The 24,353-nt window shown below is 40.1% G+C and overlaps 2 protein-coding genes and 1 long non-coding RNA gene across 10 annotated transcripts in view; 2 read left to right on the top strand and 1 right to left on the bottom strand.

Annotated features, from left to right (window-relative positions):
- The window catches only part of LOC110987947 (high affinity cAMP-specific and IBMX-insensitive 3',5'-cyclic phosphodiesterase 8B-like), a 188,777-nt gene that overhangs the window by 20,907 nt on the left and 143,517 nt on the right, over positions 1-24,353 (top strand). The window lies entirely within an intron of this gene.
- LOC147799136 (uncharacterized) lies at positions 6,130-15,702 on the top strand. Its single transcript, XM_087136439.1, has 10 exons — positions 6,130-7,837; positions 8,459-8,539; positions 8,905-8,979; positions 9,172-9,243; positions 9,482-9,511; positions 10,033-10,107; positions 10,518-10,592; positions 10,840-10,917; positions 11,356-11,424; positions 11,798-15,702. Exons 1-10 carry the CDS (start codon positions 7,691-7,693, stop codon positions 12,344-12,346), a joined length of 1,251 nt encoding a protein of 416 aa, XP_086992565.1. The 5' UTR covers positions 6,130-7,690; the 3' UTR covers positions 12,347-15,702.
- LOC147799135 (uncharacterized) lies at positions 11,448-18,953 on the bottom strand. Its single transcript, XR_015425151.1, has 2 exons — positions 15,658-18,953; positions 11,448-14,494 (listed from the first exon to the last, which is right to left on the bottom strand). It is a non-coding gene; the product is annotated as an uncharacterized LOC147799135 (long non-coding RNA).

The raw sequence follows: 24,353 nt of genomic DNA, 5'->3' as shown, positions 1-24,353 counted from the left end.
ATGACATACAAAGACTACACAATGTACATGTACATAATTACGTGACGGGAACCAGTCCAGATCCTGAGTGAGCTGCCTGAAGTGCGTGCATGCGCAAAACCTATACATGAGGCATTTCCTTTGCGAAGTGTGCAACTGTCTATCAGAAGTGAAAACCCGTTTTGAGTGTAGTGAACCTTACTCCCACTATAGGGTCCCATTTCGAGTTTATCTTGGCGAGAGCAACATGGTCCGAAGACTTTCTCTGTACGCGAAGTCTCGCATCTGTCTGCTAGATTCTTCCGGGGCTCGCCAAAAACAGATTATCGAAGACCTACAGAAGGACGGCATAGTCGTAACTCGACGAACGGTACGACTGTTTCTAAAGAAATTTAAAACAACGGGATCTTTCGCGAATAGAGCGGGGTGTGGGCGTCCTCGAAAATTTCCAGCATCCCTAAATCAGCTTATTCACGATTTGTACGAAAATGACGACGAGCTAACTTCTCGTGATGTCAGCCTTATTTTGTATAACATATTTGGTCTTGAGGTGGCAGAATCAACTATTCGCCGCATTCGTTTAAAGTTAGGTTGGGTGGCGAGTGGACCGGCCTACTGCCAACTAATACGTGACGCCAACAAACAAGCACGCCTTGATTTCTGCCGTGATGCTGTAGGTCGTGGTGACACCTTCGACGACGTTATTTTCACAGATGAGTGTACGGTGCAGCTCGACAGGCACAGCAAGCTGACGTTTCGAAAGAAAGGCTGTCCAAGGAAACTCAAGCCGAAAGCCAAACACCCAGTTAAGCTGCATGTGTGGGCGGGCATTTCAAAGCGGGGGAAGACTCCCATCGTTGTCTTTCAAGACATAATGGACAGTCACTTCTACCGGGAGGAAATTCTGGAGAAAACACTTCTCCCTTTCATCCAGAAGCGCTTCCCACGTGGGCATCGCTTCCAGCAGGACAACGATCCCAAGCATACAGCTCGAGAAACTAAAGAATTTATGCAACAGACCGGGATCAACTGGTTTCCTTTTCCCGCAGAATCGCCCGATCTTAACCCCATAGAATGTCTGTGGCACGAACTCAAGCACTTTCTTCGACGCAAGGTTAAACCAGCGAGCAAAGATGAACTCGTCGAAGGAATTCACCTCTTCTGGCGAACCAAGGTGACAGTAGAGTCGTGCACACGGTACATCAACCACCTGAAGAAAGTTATTCCCGCAGTGATAGAAGGCAGTGGGCGAGCAACGGGATTTTGAATCAGCTAAAAAACCAACCGGCTCTTTTCAGAGCCAACACAACTTCAAAAATGAGATAGCATTCTTGTCATTCGTGATTATTCTGGGGTTACATTTAAAACCTAGAGAGCAACGAGGAATCCATGAAACCACTCGATATACTTCTTTTATAAATTGAGCCTGACTAACTTCTTAACATAAACTTTTTGATTTCTCACTTTTAAAATAACACGAGGATTGTGGTTACTAGCCGCCACACTTTGTCCCCTGTCACATTTGTCACATTCAAATCGAACCCCCCCCAAAAAAAATAACCTCCAAAAATCCTCAATAAAAAGGAATATATGAACAGTTTTTGCGATAAGTCCAAAGGTCTTAAGCTCAATGAGACGCATGTACAATAGTTATGAACATTGCCAAAAAAACACTCAAGTTCATTGGTTTACAAATCAAAAATGGGTTTCTATACTCAAACATTACAAACTGGAACCATATATGCTTAATAAACTAAGGACAAAGGAAAGAGACAACTCTCAGTTACAAAGATCGTATTGATCCAAATCATTAACAGAAAGACATATACGTTTCTAAAGACCCTCAACCCGTCAATAAAGACGACAACAATATCTACCAGAAATAAGCCTAAACAAACGCTCACCAGTTTATGTGTAAAGTTCCAAGGAAGAGGTATAGGAAATTTGTCGCTCAATTAAAATTTCCGCTACATACATTTCCATATGACTTGAAATCATAATAGCTGATAATAGTTATGGGTATGGGCTTGTACCCTCCTTTACATTCGTTTCCAGTCATGTCAAGAGGAAAAAATATTAATGACAAACGTAGGTAGGTACATCAGAACACAACACATAGTCCTGGGTAACAGAGGCAATAACCTTGTGCTCGCCCTTCCCATATATGCATTGCAGACTGTCCAAATATGTTACATTTTCAAAGGTCCTCCTTTTTGCGAGGGGGGAATAGTTGAGCTCTTAGCGACTTTAAAGCCACGAAACATGATTGGTCACTGGGGCATGGGCATGTACATTGTACAGTAGACATACAAATACAGTAATGTACATGTACACTCTATACTCTATTTTTATAACTAGACACATCCCTAGCCCTCCCGCATTTCACGTACTCGCCCGTATGTCCACCCTAGCACTCAAACATGTATGTCCACTCAGTTCAAGTGTGCCTGTGAAAATACCCTTACAAAATATATGTGTACCCGCACGTCCGCGTAAGTATAATGTACATCTGCTCCCCCATCCAACAATATAGACCTACATGTAATTTTTTTTTTTGAGAACCAGAATTTAGGTTTGGCTTAAGTTAGGGTTAGACGCACCCCTTCTCCCATTTCACGCACTCGCCCGTAAGTCCACTCAGGCACTCGTAATTTCCCGCATGTCTGCGAAACCCTTGCACAGTATTTGAGTATACATTGTACGTATCAGCAACACAGCCGTTTTGCATGGAAATCCCGATTTCAATATTAGAATTTCAAAGAAAATGAAGATGCTCAAGAAGAATGAACAAAACTGAGCTTGTTGAAATTGCACGACGTTAAGACCGTCTTATTAATCATAAAAAATTATACTTTTGTATCTGTACAACGTGTCTGCATGCGATCACTGAGCATGAGTGATGCGATCACGGTGCCGTTTCCCCTTCCCCCTTAAATAAAAAATTAGCAGCAAGAATTTGTGAGACAAAGGGGAAATCCAGAAAAAAAAGCATCTTGAGACCACTTTACGGGATATTTAACATCACAGGGGAGGAGAAATCGTCGGAATTGGTATTCATGACACTAAATTAAAAAAATCAAAAATTAAAACTACTTTCTTCATTATTGTGTGTCGGATACCAAAATTTGAACAACCGACTTATCCTGCACGCAACACATATTTATTGTTTGGGCACCCACTAAGACAAAAAAAAAGTTCCAAGCACCATTTGACTTGGAGCCCCATATCTTTGACCACCCATAAAGGCAGACTCCCGTAGTTTGAAGCACCATTGACTTGGAATGCCATCATAAATCAATGTTTGGGCTTCCACCGAGGCCAAAGAGCGCCAGGTCGAAACAACAATTCGTTAGGACAGTGCCAGAACAAATCAAAACGTCACCAAACTGAAATGATTTTATATACATATCTAATGTCAACTCATGTTTCCAGACACCGTTCTTTAATTAACTTTCTTCGTTTGCACTCCCCTGTTGCACTAACTCAAGGGAGGACATGGTTGCAACAACTGTTAGACACTCGCTACTCCTTCGACTTTGTCATACAATGCACAGCATAGAATTTTATCTACTCTATTATTTTCATAATGTCAACAGTAAGGAATCGTTCATAAATTAAGTTGGTGTTTTATCCGCTTTAAAGATATTGCCCCACGCGCAGTGCACGGCTCAAGAAAGAAAAAAACCCATTCATGAAATCCTTAATCCATAACAGGTAGTAAAATTGCTATAATTTCCTCTGAAAATACTTTTCTTCCAGAAACAAATGGATACCATCTGGCCTATAAAGGTTGAAAAATGCCCTTTGAAATTAGTTGTGCTTTATCAAAAAGACACGAAGACGTTGGGAAACAAGAGCGCGCCCACTTGTTGACAGCTCTACCATGCCTGCCGATTGCCTCCTGGGGGTTAGCCCCAAAGTAAAATGCTGGTGGGATGGATTTCGGACCAGGGCAAAAATGTTCGGGGGTCAAGCTCTCTGCTGCTATGAACAAACATAACGCCTCTGTCGTATTGAGAAGAAATCAACTTGACACATTAGTGCCTGAATGAACCACAATAGGCCCTCTCATATCCTGTAATCAATCTCGTCGGTCACATATACAGGCACTTCCAGGACAATAAAAAATTGCCTGGGTTAAATTTTAACCCAAGGGAAGGTGAAAACTGCAAGTACTCATTAGTTTAGGTTGTTTCAACCCAATATTATGGGTGTTTGAAATAGATTTCTGGTTTACAAACAATGTTGATATCCACTCATTTGGTGGTTGAAAAATTAAACACAAAAGAATTCTCATCCTAAAATTGGGTCAACACAGCCCGTATTTGGGTAGTTCCAGATTTTACCCTTCCTTGGGTTAAATTAAAGCCATGCAATTACTTTTTTCAACGTCCTGAACTTTTTTGAGGGGTCTTGCGTCCCAATAACTTAATACTGAATCCCCAGTGATCCCTTCTGGCACAGTGAAGACGGATAAATGACGGAAAGAATATTGAGGTCAAGCCTCGGGCACTCAACCTTTAAATGTTGACCACGGGCAACTCAAGTTAACACCGCTCCGGACCGCCAATACCCCATCCTTTCATCTCAATGGGTTGAAAACTCAATTCGTAAGCAGTTTTGGCGGCCCCAGTCCGAAATGAGTGAGCTCTTTTTTTCCACAGAAAGCCACTGTTTTCTTCAAGTTCGCGTTTGAAATTGCTATGCATTCAGTACAGACCCATGAATGGGCAAAAGAGAGGGCCAAGGCCCGATGGACGACATGATACATACTCGTGCAAGGTTGTTAATGGATAAAAATCCGGGTTGTTGGTGGCATTTAGTTGAATTCTTTGAGGGGAGTCGGTTTTGTTATTTTCACTGTATGGGAAGGAAGTCGGCGCTGATAAATGGGGAACTCCATTTGCCAACTCGATGTGAGATAGACACAACACAGATTCTTATAACTTGAAATGTATGAAACCAAAGAGAATGCACACACCACGGCAGCTATAGTAAATGCATGCATGTACCTGTACATGTATATGTACAGTAGTTTTGTTTCATACTGTGCAGAGTACGTGGATTTTTCTTCCGTGCATGCACACGTGGATTCCTCACTACCTCAAACTCGGCCGCAGAAAGTCTATGTCCATGGACCAGAAGCAGCCATGGACGACAGTGATAAATATTCCCAAACCAAAAATCAAGAAAATATAATTTTCACAGGTGTTCAAGAAACATATCAAAGGAAAGCTCACTTCCTCATCTTTCATTTCCCTTCCAATTTTCAGTGGACCAACCGGTGACTTTTGAAAAAATTCTCTTCAGAGAAAACCCACCGCTCAAAACAGTCACGAGGCCATCGCCATTTTGAAAATTGATGCCTACACTCTATTGCAAAATACAGCAATTAGGAGGGCCCTGATAATTTCCTAAAATACAAGGTGGCAGTCCCACTCCCACCCCAGGATTTTATCCACCGTACAATTCACGTGCACAGACTCTAGTACTAGCAGACTCTAATACTTGCCCGCTTTGGCAATTATTGTCATCTTTACTGGCCAGCAACATGCAGCTGTACATGTGTGTGCATTTTACGAGGGCATCCTAGGATTGACCATACACTCTGACACCGAATGAGGTCTCAAAAAACCACGATTCTTTTTACCTCATACGTTTCAGTCATGGCGACATTACAACTAAATGATTTTTGACCCAAACCGATAGTAAGATGCGCCCTCGGAGTCTCAATCAAGTCTCGTGCGTGAGACCGTGGTGAGACACTGCAGCTTATGACGGGAGCAAAATAGGGGCTGTAGTAATAATGATTAAAAACAAATTAAAAAAAAAATCGACAACATTTACATGACGATCTACCACTCACTCCGTATGATTTCAAATACATTTTCATACTCAAAATTATATAAACTTTTTCATCAAAACGTCTGTTTAATCTAAACAAATGCAGTTTTTCCGTGGTTGTAAATTGGCGGAAAACTCAACAATTTTTTTTCTGGGGGGCGGGGCAAGTGTTGCACCCTATCCTGTTAGGGAGTCAACTACAAAGGCGTAGAAAAATGCATGTGACGTGATGGGTTCGTCAACTGCGCGGCTGGGGCATAGTATAGTGCCGGAGAGCTCGCCAGAAAAGTGGAGTCATATTCGTGGAAGTTCCTTTTTTTTCTTAGGACTTATTTACGAACTAATTTTCCCTAAATCAAGAAACCCTTCATCATGTCACAATGGGTCCAGTTAAAGAATGGATTTTTTGCGTGGTAACTTTTTATCCTTGATTTGTTGCGATCCTATCGGAACCGCTTAGACCAATTCTGAACTAGGAAAAGTGTTGTCGTAAATGCCACCGATCCTGCGGGAATTTTTATCGACAATTTTGAAAATAACTTAATTTTAATGTAGTGTAAGGACGTGCGCGCTGGAAAAACCAGAGGTCACGACCCACCGACCTGTAATCTGAATTCAAATTAAGATGTAAGTTTTACATCGCACTTGTCGTCAGCAGAGGAATTTTCTGTGACGTAAAATTGACAGTGTAATTATCCTGCAACCCCGTTGGCCCTGTAAAAATTTCGCGTCGGGAGGGTAACTGCGATCGACACTTTACAATTTACACATTTTGTTGGAACTGGCAGCAGTCTCCGAAGGTGCTACCAGAGAAAGATACAGTGCGATGACGGCTAAAAGAAAAGGCGCAACCGCTTCTGCTTTGAGTTGTTGAGGTCATTGCTCTCAGACCCGCACCAGTCCTGTTCTAATGTACATTTACTTCTATAGCGGTAGAAACCTTTTTTTTCGCGATACGCACGCCAACAAGTTTCGCTTTGGCTGCATGTTATTCATATACATGTACCTGTACAGTACCCACAATCACCCTTACTGTTGAAAACGATTTTGTTTGAAAAGGCACATACGCATGTTAATGCAATTGGCTATTATTACTCAATGTATTGAACTCGCTAAACAAATTTATACTATCCACGATTCATGATGTAAAGGTCAGAGTATACTGTATTAATATAGGACTCAATTACTAATATTTGTAGGCCACAAAGCCTAACCGGCCGAGTTTTCCCCATGACCTGAGTAATTGATGTGTGTTGGGGGCTCAGGGTAATGGGTATTCAAACTATGACGGGTCACATAAGTTGTCTGTCATTACTTGATCTTAAACAGTGCAAGTGAAACCCATACAGTACATAACAACAGTACTAGTACTACACGTATAGAGTGATCCACCTGCGACATCACTTCTTAAAAACTTGGCACACGGGAAAGTTGGGACTTTGAGTATACACCGTTATATGTACACATACACCGAGCCCCGGAAATTTGCGCAAGAGTGTAACCATGTCTCTGAGGCAGTTATACAAAATTCCTAGAGAAGTGTTGGTTTCGTTTGACGATAAGTCGACAAGCATAATGCCTACAAAACTCATCAAAAACGTGAAACCCGGCATAGAAAGCGGTGAGAGGGTGGAAGTGCTATGGGAAGGGGAATACCTTCCGTGCGAAGTTCTGCGATTTTCAGGTAAGTCAACATGAACTCTCAAACTTTTTGCCTCCACTTTTATTGTTTTAAATGGCTTTCTCAGCCAAACAGAAAGTGAAAGTACTATAGATGCTGTTGAAGGTCTCTACAATATGTCTCAATCATTTTTAAGTATAAGAGAAATTGCGCTGTTGTTTTAAATTGCCGCTGCCAATGTAAATAATGAGAAAGAAATGCTCATGGTGTGGTTTTGCATACAGTTATTTCAATTTCGAATCGTTTTGCCTTCTTCACTTCTGCATAGACGACCACTCTGATCTGCTTTTTCTACAAAGAGCTCTTTCGAGGACCAAAGAAACCGTGGCTAAGGTAGGCCAAAGTGTGTTTTATGTACCTCCAAGGGGCAAGTTCCAACCGCGTTTTCGCTGACTTGGTTTGTGTAAAGCGCACCTATCCCACCCAGGTTGACTTCGGATGGAAATTTGTCCGGCGTATCGTGAATAAGTCTAGGAACAGCCGTAAACGTTTGATGTTTGTATCATTTGAAAAATTCTGAACTCTTCTTCACTGAATTCATAATAGAATTTCCGGAACAAACTTCGAAAAAAAAAAGCCTCTTCAAATCCTCCACATTTAGAATCTTTTAAATTCCTGTGATGCTCGCCCTTGCCAAAACTTGCTTCTGCTTGTTTCATTCCGGGATAAAACTTTCCGTCCAGACAAAGTGACTAGGACTATTTTTGTTATCTATTTATTTTTGGTACGACGTTGCCACGAGAGTCCACGTACGGTATTTTGTAAATGATTTCCAACGCCTCAGTTAATGGGTCTATTCCCGGGTCGTAATTGAGCAGACTTAAAGGGAAATGGCAAGTTCATGGATGAATTTCAAACACCAGAATGAAGCATACATTTTCACCTATGTCCTCCCAGGGCTACCCATAAGTTTGGTCTAATTTCATAGTCGCAGCTTATGCTTCATCTATTTAGGTTCAAGGGACGAATGAGAAAAGAAAAACGACAGATGTCCAAGATGCAGAAACTGCCAGTGCCAGAAATTCCAAGACAAAGGCAAGTACATGTATACAAGGGTATTAACGGGAAACACCGTCATAGTAAAGTCTTAGGAACTTGCTACAAATTAACTTACTATCTTGTATATTTTGTAATGGAAATCATAGAAAACAATAGACTTGAGACATAAAAATTGTGCATGTTATAAGTATAACCCAATATAAACAGTTTCCCACCCGAACTCGACCGTGCGTAATCATGAACAAAATCAAATTGCTACGCGTCTTTAGACGCATAATACATAAATTCGTGAAGATTTTTCTCGTTTAATAATGTAAGTACTATTCTGAAAATGTTTGGTAATGGTTCAAAGGACCAGTAACATAGAAAGGGCTCGTGCATGTACCGGTTTTCCTCATCAGGTACGAAGAACAACTGAGAACCCCCAAAAGCCGCAGGAACAAACTGCACAGACGTCTGGAGCATCAAAGATAAAGGTAAGAGTATACATCTACTCCACGTACAAGGCAAACACCCATGACTCGGGGAAAAAAAACTTAGGTCTAGTTTCATTTTGTTAAAGTATCAGAACTGCTGAATGTTTGATGAAGTGTTAAAACGAAGGGTGGGGAGGCAGGATAAATAAAACAATAAATGGCTTGTAATTGGGAATGTATTGCTTTCATCAGGTTCAAACAAATTTAAAGAAGAAAGGAAAAACGCAGAAGGTCAAAGAGGCGAGAACTACTGGTACATCAAAGGTAACGGTTATTTTAGGAAATTCACACACACAATATTGTAAACGTTTCTCAGGGGAAAAGGTTAAATTTTTTATTTAAACCATAAGAGTGTCACTTTCATTTTTTTGCAAATTGTCATATTTCCATAAGTTTAAAGGACGCTTTCCCCGCCGTTAATCGAACATGAACACACCGCTCGTGTTTAGTACGTGTTCCATCGCCAATAACTGTGTATCATGGTAATGTCTTTTCCTGACAGGCAAAGAAGGTGCAGAAAAGGCCAGCTAAGGTAAGTAAATGTACATGTATACGACAGCTGCTTCCCATTTGCACTTTATAATAATTAGCATATTCGTGTGTATGTGCACATGGATTACGAAATTCTCACATTAAGATCTTCCCAAATCTCACATCATTTTAGAAGAAAAAGATTAATAGGAGGAGGGCCTAGGAATCCTGTGGGAATCGAATAATCAAATCAATCATGCCTCCAAAAGGTGGTCAATCTATTGACTTGGTTTTGCCTCACTGATGACCGCACCAAAATTAGCCATGTCAGTTTTTCGTAGGTCTGTAGTGTCATAAGGGAACGACCACTGGTTAATCACTATCATTTCAAAATTGAGGTTTTCCAAGTTGGTAACTCGGATTCATTTAAACGAGAGGAAGGTGGCCGGGTATTAGAACTCCTTCTAATATTCTAGCTTTGGTCTAAAACTGCCAACACAGAATACAGAAAAACTTGGAAATATGTACAAGCATGCTTTGAAATGCACACTTTACATGTAAATATTTTGCACCTTAAATTAGGAGAAGAAGAGAGCAACTGTCCTGGCTCGGTTCTGTGTTGACGATGACGATGTAGAGGCTGTGGAAGAGCAGTTGGTGAGTTGGAAAATTTTGATGTACATGTACAGTTGCGCGTTAATAAGAGCAACGACAATACAAGATTGTGAATACAAGATCGTGATACCGGTGTATTATCATTCCTTATAATACATGTATACAGTTTTACAAGGCTCCTGTTGAAACATGGGCATTTCCCAGTCCAAAGGACCTCTTACTAACAAGGTCAATTGAGCATGTTGATATTCTTCCATAGAGTTATGGAAATTTTGCCACGTCAAGGCAAACTACAGTAATGCCGTCCACAAGTTAAGTTGAGAAACTTCTCCCTTCAAACATTAGTGGAGATCACGCTTCAAAACCCTCTAGGTATACATGTATTTCATCTGTGGGCAAAGCGTTTGACGTCTTTTAACAAAGGTCCATAATTTGCATTTATCTGTTATCAGGAGAGGCTTGAACCACCCCAATCACCTAGGGACCACCACGGGTCAGAAGAAACAGACGGCCCTGTTCTAGCACATGTAAGTGGTACACTCTAACAAGTACTACACAAGTCAGTGCTACCGAAGTACCAGGTTATTTTCAATCCACAAAAGAATTGTCCTTGATTTTTTCATTAAAAAATTATCCCTTTTGCATATACATGTATAGGCCCTAAAAGCACTAAAAACACTGAATTCAAGGAACTCCGACCTTTTGGAACAGTGCGTGTCGAGTACTTGTGTTTAAATCATTGAGATACTATGTTGTCTCGTTCTGTTTCTTTAGACTGCAGATGATGATCAGGCTGCTGAAACCCCGGCCCGTACCTGCTTACGGTCACCGGATACTATAAGTCCCGAACAGGTATGCGCCCATGATACACTTTTAATAGGCCTACTCCCAAAAGTTAATGCTAACAGTAGAGTCAAAAACACTCAATCTTGAGCGGGTATGTGGCCAAAAATAAGGCATAGACTTTCATTCAAGAGAGGACACGCCAAGCAATATCCAATAATGACAGTCTATCAAAATGACATTATTAATCCTTATTTTGATTGAAACCTTTGCTTATATGTACGTGTAAGGACCATTTTGAAAAGTAGATACTGCAGTCATCAACTTCATTGCTACGTCATTGCATGCCAAATCGAGCCACTCAGCAGCCAATAGCCAAATTGTCTGCCTGTGTTAGCAGATATAAAGTTCATGTATGTACATGTAGATGTATGACATATTTTTCAACTACGTGTACATGTGTATTTAAAGGCACCGTTTCACACGTTACACGCTTTCTGTTGGCAGATACCATACTTCCCGGAGCTCAGTTTTCTATCCGATGAAATGAACAGCAACATGGGAAGCCCCCTAAAAGTAAGCATTCCATTTGACAACAATGGGAATATATGAATTTTTGTTTATTTCATCCTTACTGGAGACTGCACAAGTATATATTTCGCGGCATTCACACAGATTCCTTCCCTCTCCGAAATGAGTGAACAGAGTAAAAACTACATAACTCTGCCAGGTTTGGGGATTTGCAATCCAATTTAGGAGTGGAATTTAATCACAGTTCCACGTATTTCCCGAATGGGCTATCTCTCACTATAAAAACAGCACCAATCTTGTGGTAGGCCACAGCTCTCTCCCACTGGTCTGTATCTAAACATGAGAGATATGTGAGTTGTCATGATTGCATAATGTCACTCATTAGCCTAATGCAGTCTTTCCTTCATTTGCTTCATAGGATTCTTGGTCCCCTGCATATAAAACAAGTACTCCAGCCAAAACACCGATGGCAAGAATTTCAGTAACCGATTTGGAGATGTTTCGTAAAATGGCGAGTCAGATTGACGACTTGTGGAAACACAAGTTCGTCCCTGACTCGCCATCAAAGCGTTCATCTCCAGTCCCTCAAGTGACACCACCACGAATGGGATCATCAAGGCCTGCCTTATCTAATACCGCTTCCACCCCCTCAGACCCTCCAATGAATCTCTCGTCTCTTTCGACGGAAATAATAGCGGACCATAAAGACAGCTCGTCCTCTGAGGCGAACTTTGCGCTTTCGTTGGTCCGTTTATTATTTTCGAAGGAAGAGATGAAGGCAAGTAATTGTAGGGGCGTTAGGGGGAAGACGAAGCTTGACCCAGTAAGATTGAACCACATTAAAGGAATTCTGAAGGGTCGAACATCCCTCCCTCCAGAAACGTTTGAGAAATACTGGAGAAGAGATTGCTTTAAAGCCATTGATGAGGGGTGCAGACGACTTAATCGCTCCAGATCCTTATTGTAATTAGTACACTTCAGGTATGATTAATAGCTAGCTAAAAATATAGCTACCACCAATATAAACTGTCCGGTTTCTGGTCAGCATCTTGCGCCAAAAGTGGTGCGGTAACGCATTTTGTAACCCTCATCTTTTTTTCTGGAATTGATGTACATATACATTGTGTACAGCACGGGTTGTCCATCGCGACTGTAGTAAAATTAATATTGAGACATCATAAATTCATACGGATTCCTTGGATTGAATTTCATTATTTCGCGTACTGAGACTGATTTTGGGGAAAAACTAACATTGAATACAAGTGCAGTTGTACATGCACACCGATTAATTTGACAAATTAAATTATTGTTCATTTTGGCTTTCCAGATTTTTGCCCTCACCTTTTTGCCGGCTGTTATTGATTTGTAATCTTCCCTACACACTGTACATTGTAATTACTCCGTTTTGGTGCTGTGACTGTACATTTTCATTTTGAAGATGTTTTGTTTATGCAGAGATGTCCAGTATTTGACAGTTGATACTGAATCTTTCTCTTGGGGAACTTGAGAATGACCTTACATATTTCATTTTTAAAGTATCTCTCAATACCAACGCATTCTACAAAATTCTTGTAATGTACATGTAGGTCATAGTTACGATCAGGTGTTGCAAATGTTACGTTATTTTATGAAAAAACAAAGACAGACCTGATAAAGTTTTATTACAATGAAAGAGTTGCAACAACGGTCTGTCATCCTGTGTAAAGGTCGACATTCTTCCTTTTGACAACACCACTATACACGATTATGAGGTAGAAATCAACAGTTAACCGAAATTGTATGACGTCAAAATATGTTTAAAAAAATGAATAAAACTGTTTGATCGTAAAACAATGAACACCCAAATTCGGAGTGAACTTTAATTCACTCCGAACTATGTAGAAACATTTGTGGTCATGTTAATTAGTTACCTGATTTAATACGCTGACCACAAGACGGCCATAGTTGATTTTACAGCCCATGCTCTCAGCAAATACAATGTATTACATGTAGTCCATGAACAGCTGTTGAAGAAATACCGACTGTCCATTTTCTAAAGTATCTCACAGAACCAGAATTTCTTAACTTAACCTGAGCTCTCCCAGGAACACGTGGCCGTTGTCGTGTTTTGTTACGGATGGCTATAAATATTCAGATTGCAGCGGCTACAAAGATGCTTGTACCTTACTCCAGTAAAATGTGGTCAGTAATCAACTTTGTGAGTTGGAATTCGGGTTCTTCAAAATTCTTTTGAAAATGTAAGCTTTTAGTTTGGACTTTACGGATCGACGAACATGACGACGACGGCTTTCCTAGTTCTAGATCGGTTTAACCAGTTCCGAATCGCAACATATACACGTTCTTCTTCACAAATAAAGAGTAAACACGAGGGAAACCTGTTTATGAAAAAAACTGATTTTTCATTGAAGAATTTCTTCATTTAGAGAAAAATCAATTCATATCTTGGGACATCACTGAATTAAAACGTACAACTTCCGTAACTTTCAATGTTCAGCTGTACATCAAGATAAAGGGGGGCCTATTCTTGAAGTGTATTAATATGTTATGTGGAGTATTTATGACCTTGGGTCATCCTTTCATTTTGAAAGCTTAGTTTTGGAAAGCTATACAAGTGAACTGTGTACTTGACTTAACGAGAATGTTTCATGTGCATTCGATTTGCTACGAATTTCTACCGTTGATTGGTATTGATTTTTCCCCAGAATCGAAGTTTTTTATCCTTACGCAACCCTCTATTTTATACATATTTTTCTGTATTTTGCATATGCTGCTGATTTCATTCCTGCTATAGTTCTACCTACATGTATGGTAGCGTATATTCGGCATTCGTCCCCGATTTGACATAATAGACTGGAAAAGGACCAGGACATCGTTAGTACTGCCATTAGGGCGGATGAACCGTCCGGGAAAGAACAATTTACTGGATATCAACTGGATAGCCACAATTCCATCAATGCACTTCCCAGGCTACACGTATTTTCTAAATTTCATTATAGGCCTACATGTACATATGCATTTATAGAGGCCCTCTAGTCCTACATGACAGTTACATGCTGGAAATTCGTGGACAGTTCCGGCTGTCGGTGATCCCTGCCATATATCGACGGACCTGCAACTGAAAGAAAAAAGTTCATGTCAAGTAATCTGTTTTTATAGTACTTGAAAGGTTTGGAATTACTTTCTACTGTTGCTAACAATAACAAAGGAATCGTTATTCGGGAATGTGTAGGCTTACACCACGGTCTCCTTGTAGTAGTACATTTTATTTAGGAAGCAACCGGGTTATCGAAATGAAAGTAAGAATACTATAATGTCCCAATTTACGCCTATCCTACGAATAGGCTACTTTTTAAAACTTATTTTAAATACATGTATGTCTCGTGTATATACAGTTCTGAAAGACTGAATAATCCTCACACATCACAGGAACTTCAATCGACGATAATAGATTTTAAAGTCGAAAGAAAAGTAACGAAACGTGTTTGTTATTTTTAATGACTGTTAATTTTCTTTTACTGGTGTTGACAAAGGCAAAGTGTAGTCTGCAGTATTGGTCTCAGTCACTTTGTAGTAATTTTAAAATCCCTGAGAATGGGGTGCAATCTCAATATTTCGACCAAGGGAATGGTGTAATGGAGCCATCCTACTTTTTCGTAGTGGAGAATGTAAAGATTCTTTCAATTTCCAACAAACAAATCCATGCCGTGAAATACGAATTTGTTACGCATGCACGAGTAGTGAATTCAGTCCGGCACGTAAGCACATGTGATCCAAAACCAGCAGCAAAAAATAAATGTAGATGTTTGTTTGATTTCAGTAAATGCTTTTAAAAAGGAGACTTTGAAAGATACTTGGATGCGACAGGCATTCAAACCAGATATCATCCCCTAGGCCTATGACTGTGAAATGGGATCGATGGAGATGCCAAGAATTTGGTGGTGTTCCCACCCCCTGTTTCTTCCAAACCGACCGATCATGTCAAAGTGTGAGTTTGAAAATCCGGCCCAAATCCCTCTTGAAGAAATCTTTGGGAAAACTAGTACAAGACGAAATTTGCATCCTTTCAAAAATGCGCTTTTTCGAAAAATAGGCCTATAGGCTATGAATCGGAAATACCGTGAAAGGCGAGGTTCCTTAGTTTTCGAGCAATTAGGTTCGGAAAACAGTATAAGAAAATTACAATGCGCCAAAATAATTTCTGCCATAAACTGATCGACATAATTCGTAAGCGGTGTAGTTTGACGTACACCAGACAGTGCAAGTGGAACGTAGGCCTACCTGGCTGCCGCAGGTTTGATAAATTCCAAACTTCAATGTTGCTTGTGCCATGCCGTTTCCGTCCTGTGATCGGATTACATGTATCAGGCGGAACATGGCGTGGAAATATATGTTATGGAATCTAGCTGTGTCAAATGTGTGAAAAATCCATGTTCAGGTGATGCGAAAGAAAATATCCTGAACTAAAACCTGCTAATTAATGCAAAAAAAGGACGACTGCCTTCGACAACATACGGACTTGCTACACGTGCAAAAAGGGAATTCCCCCCGGTGAGAAATGGCCAGCGCAATATGCACGGCGAACAAGGACACCAGCGTGCCAGTGTTTTTTGAACACACTGGTTTCCGACTGTCGAGTCACATCGGCCGTATGACAATCACGCTTTGCGCTTGTGCTAACGTACCCTTATACATTGTACATGTACATGTACATAAACCTGTACGTGTACAGTACATACATGTACACGTACATGTACACGTACATGTACATGTGTTTGTATTATACTGTACACTGTACATGTACTGTACATGTGGCTTGATTGCCTGTGACTTAGTGACTTGAGCATATTTCTTTCCCATTCACCAATAAAGTATTCTTTGTGAAAAACAAACAAGAAAAAAGAAAAACAAAAAGAACCAAATCATACAAAACAACTGGGGTACATTTGCCCCGGATGGATGCGTCGTGTGTGTTAGTTTCACAGCCACAAAAACCTGACTTTGCCAATCGGGAACAAGATATTTGCCCCATACATGTATTTCAGGTTTGTACATCAGGGTACTGATTTAACAGTATTTATTTTGGGATGAATGCGTGAATATCCGGGCTGTTCTAAATGTTAAGAGAGGTGAGCTGGACTACATGTGCGAACGTTTTTAACACTTTTCAATTTTTTGGTTACTTGGATTACCCCGAGAACTTTTACTAAAAAACCAAGACAAAGAAAAATAACAGAAAGAAAATAAAAATGGCATTTACATTTGCAAAATGGTCTTGAAAAATTAGTTTGTTGTTAAACGTGCAAAGCCTTCCCTGAAGGCTGAAGTCACACTGCTTGCGTGAACTTCATGGACGAGCACATTGATGCACTCAACCCCACGTTATCGCTTGTATGTCCACCCAATCGCTCGTATCTCCACGTATCAAAGCCACCATGCAATAGATGCACAGTAGATATCTGTTCCATGTACAGTACATGTACACTATATGATCGTGTATAATACATGTATTTCCACACCGCGACCTAATTCTATGAAAGTGAATCTTTGCCCCTGGGGAAGATTCCAATAGGATCGAATCGTCTGCAAACCGACAAGTTTTGCATATTGTTTATATCTCGAAAACACTGCTGAAGCATTCGTCAGTGCAGACGTTTGTTCCACTCGACCACAGAGCTTGCCGGCGTCGGCTACCTGGTTGTGTCAGATCGAAGTTGTAGCGGGTACCGCCAACAACTACGTGTATATTCAACAGTTAGTAAAACATCGTATATGTTGTAATACACGTTGGGCATGGTTAAAACAAATAAAAATAATAATTAACATTTCCCATGAGAAAATCCACCCTTCAACATACGTACAATGGAAGTTTAACCCTGTACCGTTGGGCAATGAAGCCATGAGTACCAACAAAGACCCTCGCATGATGCATCTCTTTCTGCAGTCTCTATGGAATGGTAATTTACAATGTGTTTTGTTGAGGTTGAGTAGAGGCTCCGTGATACCAGTGTGTAGCTTAATTTTAAAAATTAATATTTAATCGTAAATCTTTTGATATGTCAGTACGGATTTCCCTCCTTTAAAATCTCCCCACATGCTACATGTAAATCCTTTTCGAATAAAATAGTAATGCATGTTTGGGAGTGTGTCTCTTGTGGGAATTAAAATATGCCATGCCTCCTACAGATGATCAATCTACTAACTTCCTATTGCCCCACCGATGACCATGCCAAGATAAGTCATAATACCTTTACCTAGGTATGTAGGAGAGGTTATAAGGGCAAGATCGCCGGTAGATAACCACTAGGGGGTCATAAAAAATATGTCCGTTTAGCTGTCATTTCAAATTGGATGCTTGCTTTTGAAGTTGGAGAGGTCAAACACAGATTTGTTTAAATGGGAGAAATAATGCGTCAATTATTTGAATCCGTTATTAGATCTTTACAAATTCTGAAAAAAAGGTTTCAGAAGTCGGGAAAAGGCGTTAATTCGACGTACTAGTTTTCAGTATTACGTACCAATAGTTTCATTAAAAAAAGAGAGAATTTGATCAAACCCCTCCAAAAACAGACACATTGGCCTACATGTACTCACAGCAACTAAAAAAGTCCAAGGAATGCCAAATATGATAAACAATATTTCAGTGGTGGGAAAATGGCTTTGGTTCGAAACATTTCTGAACAACATGTAGCACTTTTTATGTAGGCCTAAAGGGCCTACGCTGAACCTCCTCCTTAAAAATTGAAAATTCTAGAAATCAAAATAGTATTTAATTTTTCGCAAAAAAAACCCTTTATGCAACCTTCAGGCTTAGTTGTTCAGGCTAAAACACATTCATGTACATCAACTAAATTCAACGTAATCAAACGTACATGTACATCACTCAAGCACGTTGTACATGTACTTGTATATCACCCCGAACACCAGCAATAACACGTAATTAGTGCCCATGTATCCGTAAACAAAAGGTTTGCCAACAGGTTTTACACAATCTTTAATAGGCCAATTGCTTAATTTTAATTCTTTTATACAACGCATTGGGATCATCCTCACGGACTTAAAATCAAGGTTGCGTTCTTCGGGACAGATGACGTGACCTTCAAACAGAAACACCGCCTGCTAAAAACTAAGCACTGTTCCAGTGAATTTGCTGAGAAGCAAGTACATACATATATCAAAATGGAAGCCCACCTTCAGGTAATCACAAAATTAAAAATCCACGTCAGTTACCCACCACCCCTTCCCAGACAATAAAGTCCACATTCCTGACGGAACTGACATGTATTAATATAAACAGATCGTCGATCGGGTAATACCGAATGCCTGCACGGAAAATTCCTTCCGGAAAGAACACAGCATGTACGAAAATATGTACGAAATGCCAACTTTCAAATGCAGATATACAGTTACGGTAGTTATTTTACTTGCCGACACGACCTGACGGACAACGCAAGGGGCAAAGTCCCTCGTTTGTCGATAACGATGAAATGCAAACACACTGTACAAATACATTACAGTTTGATCCCAAACGAACACGAGGACAGTTCCTTTTGTTGAAAATCATGCTTCCGCAATCCAGTCACTACAGTAAATTTCGATTTGGAGACAGGAATGGTCTAACCTTCGCACTTTCCACTCAAATTGTATAAGCAGTTGAACAGAAATAAAATGCATGGGTAAACCATGATGAAGCGAGCCATTCTCGGGTCGACCACAATTACGGACGTAACCGCAACCTGACCTGATCACAGTCACATACTGGAAGCTTGTTCGTACTTGGGAAGTTAGCCAAAGTTTACACGGGTCAATGGACCCTCGTAGTCGCTCGTTTTACAGTTGTGTCTTTTACGTGCGGGCGCGAGGATAATCGAGCGAGTTCGCGCGAGGGCAAAAAACCGCGAGGATTTGCGAGACATCTCGAGCGGTTACGAGATCTCGTAAACACACTTTAACGCTCGTAAGACCACGTACTCGCTCGCATTTTCATGGGTACTTCAATTAAATCACAAGTGTAATGGTTCATTTGCTAAAATGTCCTCCCATAGTATCATTTGATTCAGAATGTCAAACATATCAACAAAAATGAATTTAGGCGGGATCTGAATAATGTTCCTAGGAATAAGTTAGATTCTATCTCTGACGCAATGGACGTCTCCTCTAGAGCAAGATGTATACTGACGTTGTTGATAAGCATGCTCCTTTTATGTCTAAACGAGTAAAGCTTCTTCAACAACCACCATGGTGGAGTAACGTCATTCAATCAGCAATGCGTATGAGAGACAAACTTCTACAGGGCACTAAATTTAGTTGAACCCGTGATGATACGCTGTTACTTGCTTACAGGAAAGCAAGAAACAGAGTGAACTTTGCTACAATTTGGAACAAGCTGGGTGGGGAGCTTAAGGCCATTATGAATGTTGAAACGTTTAAGCAGAGGCTACTCCAGTGGCTGAAACAAAATGTATACAAGTGTGATTCTTTCGCCATTGACCGCAATTTTTAGATGGATAGACCAGTGACCTGTTCTGATGCATATGTATTTTTAAATCTTGAATATATTCCTGAGGTTGCTTTTCCTCGAGTGTTGACTGCAGGGTTTGTTAGAGTTGGGGGGGAGGGATATCCACAATCCCTTGATTCTGATATCACCTTTAATTTCTATTTGTTTTTAATTTTATGGTCCTTTTATATTACATTGTGATACATGTTATGATTTTTTTAATAGTCCATGTCTGTAATTGTTTTATATTGATTTTCCTAATGGTGCATGTATATTGGAATATTTCTATAGTTAATTTGCTGTATGTTTTAATACTTGCTTTAATTAAGTTGCATATTACTTTGGACTATTTTAATATTGTTAGATGGCTCATTGAAAATCATTTGTTTTTTAGATGGCATGGTTACCCTCTGTAAATAAAGCTTATTATTATTATTTTTTGTTTTTTTCAGTGAGAGTTGACTGTAATTAACCAGCCCGTTGAAATTGTACCACTGTGCATATGTGTAGTTTTATACATGTATTTTGAGAAAATATGAAGTCTGTTTTTCTGTGAGAACTTGATTCAGAAATTGCCCATATCATGTCTTGAAGTTCACCCAACATGTACTGCATGTACATGTATCACTTGAACGTAATTCCCATTTAGCCAGTTGTACATGTACAACTATGGGTACATGTAGATGCATACTGTACATGTACCGGTACATGTGACTATCACATGATTTTTGCTATTGTGTAAATCCTGTCAACAAACTTGTTGCATCTATTCACAGATTTGCCCAATTAAAAATTTATCATGAAATACATGTGCACCAATACACTGTTTTCAATGGATAAGAAGGGCACAAAGGAACCAGTTCATTCCAGAGATTGTGGCCGCAATGCCAAATCTTGCCCTGAATCATGAGGTACATCTACAGTACATTGCGTTTGAAAGTTAACGCTGCAAAAGGAATGGGAAAAAATGCGAAAAGCATTCACATTCACATTTTGACCACGACTGCAAATTCGCAGCAAATCAGATGTGAAAGGGGCAAACGACATGCGAAAACAGTGTGAAAATTGTGCAAAAACAGTGCAAATTTTCGTTTGGCGAACACGGCGTGAAACATTTGCGAAAACATTGAGAAAAAAACAGTGTACGTTCAGCATGACATATCAGGTCTTTTCACTTGGATTTTCTGATGATATGTCACTTTCTGTGGTCGCATGGTTGTTGGAAAAAGTCAGTGATTGGACTGTCCTGTTGCGATGGGTGTGGATGCAGTGCGTGCTTCGTGATACGGCATGCACAAGGTCCCGTGGCAGTTTTTGAAGAGATTTGGTGATTGTTTTGATCGGCGTCAGATAACCGAATACAAGGCATTTATTCCTAAATTACGGTACATACATCAGCCAATACTTGTAAACATACATGTAATTCATATACATGACAACATGTGGATAAATCTACTTGTATCTGTACATGTGCACATGTACGGTGTGTTCGGTGTCCATCTGAGTCGGTTATACGCTAGGCTGTGCGGTTATAATGCTTAATTCTGTTAGGTCCCCTTGAGAGCGCTATAACAGGAATCTAATGTAATTCAGCTGTTCGATGTTCACTGCTGGTCTCTGACCTCCACCATAGCCAACTTTGATTTTGCCTGTCGCATTGTATTTTGCTCAAAGCTTGTTCTCTTTGAATTTTATGGCTTGAAATAAGATTAGTACATTTTCACTTTCAGTAATAGAGGGTTTCATGACAACTGGCACGGGGCATGCAAAGTTTGCGTCACGCATCGTTTGGGTTTTGTACAAGTTTTCAAACAATTTTTGGATTTTAACTTATCAAAATGTCAGTGCAACACAAATGTATAATTGTCTCAAGAGGCTCTGACTTGGATACAATCTTTGACAAGACTGATACTCAAGTTACAGATCCGCAGTAAAAATCAGTGGATGGAATACACCGCAGACCAGCAAAATCACTTTTTAATTAAAAAAAGGGAGCAAAGCTATTACTTTGTTTGGACTAATGTTAACCACTTCCTGCTGGATGGGTTTCTCTTGAGCAGGATGAGATTTGCGGGACCTTTTCAAGATTTCAAAATTCTCAAGATGTATTTTTTTGCGTTGGGAGATGTTAATTTTATATAACAGGTTTTGCCCTTACCCAACGTATATTAATAAGCACTGTATGCTCAGTGCTTGTCCGAGAGCTTGCTAAAAAAAAAAAAAAAAAATACATCTTGAAAATAGTTCGCGGTACCCGCTGCTTCATTTGACTCGGACCGGCCAGCCGACCCCGGCAAGCTCGGTGGTCGAGTGGTTAAGACATCTGCACTAGTAAGCAGGAGGTCGTGGGTTCGAGTCCCACCCGAGTAAGCTTGTGAGGTTTTTTTTCGCAAGCTCTCGGACAAGCACTGAGCATACAGTGCTTATTAATATACGTTGGGTAAGGGCAAAACCTGTTATATAAAATTAACATCTCCCAACGCAAAAAAAAATACATCTTGAAAATAGTTCGCGGTACCCGCTGCTTCATTTGACTCGGACCGGCCAGCCGACCCCGGCAAGCTCGGTGGTCGAGTGGTTAAGACATCTGCACTAGTAAGCAGAAGGTCGTGGGTTCGAGTCCCACCCGAGTAAGCTTGTGAGGTTTTTTTCGCAAGCTCTCGGACAAGCACTGAGCATACAGTGCTTATTAATATACGTTGGGTAAGGGCAAAACCTGTTATATAAAATTTCAAAATTCTGCAAAAATTCATGTGTTCATTTAATGGACATTTACACTCACACAAACGACTTGCTGGTGGCTAATCTAATCTGTCAGGCAACCTTCATTGACGCCCAAGTATTCAGCCCAGGCCTGCAGCCCTGTAACAGAGAGCCCAGAATTGTGAGGTGTTGCATAATTTCCTTTGTTCTGGTGAATACCGGTAGTGTGTTTTCATACGCAGCTGGATTAGCGAGCAGCGGCACTGTGTCGCTCATCAATGGGGCCCTAGAGCACTCTTGTCCGCTGTGCTAATCTGTGGGCGCACTATGTCCAAAACAGTGGTATACTCTTTCAAACAGTGCCGGATTACCTTTGAAAAATGGAAGTCGAAAAATGATGGCAATTCCCAGCAGCAGGTCCTTTGTTCCGAGTACAGTCTTTTGTTACACAGACCAGCTCTTTTGTCTGAAACTGGGCACCCTGGCTCTGCGTATAAACACACGGTGCCCGAAACCGGGCATCCCGGTGGGAAGTGGTTAATAAATCAGCTTGACACCTTGAGAAATGTAGTTTTATGTTTAATTTTGTAACTCACCACGCAGAAGCTTCTTGTCCTCATCACCTATAAGCTTACTATTGTTAAGTTACCATTGGTAAGTTACGGTACCATTGGTAAGTTACCCCGTGAATTGTTTTAAATTGGCTTTCCTTTTATTGGTTTCTTTGTTTTTACAATACGTATCTTGATATGTATCGTGACCCAAGTATCGCAATACGTATCATGTCGTGGCAAAGTGGTATCGTTACACCCCTATGTGTGACAATGCTTCCTGTGGTCCCCCCCCCAAAAAAAATTGAAACTAAAAGAATAATTGTTTCCTGTGGTAAAAAAAATTGAAAATAAAAGATTAATAATGTTAACTTTATTTGGTGAACCTCTTCAAATATATAAGCAAAACATTCTGTAGTAAAATTACAATGTAGTTACAGTATGTAGTTATCAGTACTTAAATAATGATTTTGTGAAGTGATGACAAGAGCCTTCAATGTAATATCTTTAAAATGTTCCTTACTGATTTTCAGTTGATTTTTGTCTTGGGTTTCATTTTCAGTACTGTTGGCGGTATTGAAAGTATGCAGTCTCTAAACCCATTTCTCCAGGCAAAGAGTAGGAAAGCCTGGCAAGGGCTGTTTCACGCGCACTGGTTGTGTGCATATAAAGTTTTGAGCGCTTTCTGCTTTGCCCTCGAGTGTTCTTACGAGTCCATTGAAACATGGCACCGATAAATTAATTATCAAATTTCCAAATCTAGACTTTGAAATGCAGTTATACATGTAGTATTACCGGTACAAATTTGAGGTACACATAGATTTTCAAGGGAAAATTGAATTTTTTCTCCTACAAAGACGTGGAGATGTATTTTATTATACAAATGTTGTCACGGTCACGGTGACCCCTGAAATTCATCGGAACTTTTCGATAACTGTTAAAAATAGAAAAGGGCTAAATGTTCAGTTTTAAATTTACTCCATTGAAGATCATAATATTTTCAATTAGTTCCTGCTGAATAAAAGTGTAGGACATTTTGTTTGCCTTTGTTTTCAGCCTCATAAAATACACCCTCAAACTATGGGCAAACAGCGGCACAGATGGTTTGATTGTTGCATACATGTACATTGTTAAAACACAACACAAGGATTCTTTAGCTCGAACCTGTTTTATTGGAGTTATCCTTCAATGTTTTTCAAGAGTTACGAGTTTCAAATTTCATC

Source organism: Acanthaster planci, linkage group LG05 (genome assembly GCF_054643075.1).
Source record: "Acanthaster planci isolate LZ-2023a linkage group LG05, COTS_SCS, whole genome shotgun sequence".
NCBI lineage: Eukaryota > Metazoa > Echinodermata > Asteroidea > Valvatida > Acanthasteridae > Acanthaster > Acanthaster planci.
This window is presented reverse-complemented; position numbering and strand designations above follow the sequence as displayed.

Bases quoted from the DNA above. Each gene is read 5' to 3' on its own strand.
- LOC147799136 (XM_087136439.1), top strand. From the start codon at position 7,691: ATGAGAAAGAAATGCTCATGGTGTGGTTTTGCATACAGTTATTTCAAT. The intron at 7,838-8,458 runs GTAGGCCAAAGT...TCATCTATTTAG, and splicing joins CCAAAGAAACCGTGGCTAAG to GTTCAAGGGACGAATGAGAA. The intron at 8,980-9,171 runs GTAAGAGTATAC...TGCTTTCATCAG, and splicing joins CTGGAGCATCAAAGATAAAG to GTTCAAACAAATTTAAAGAA.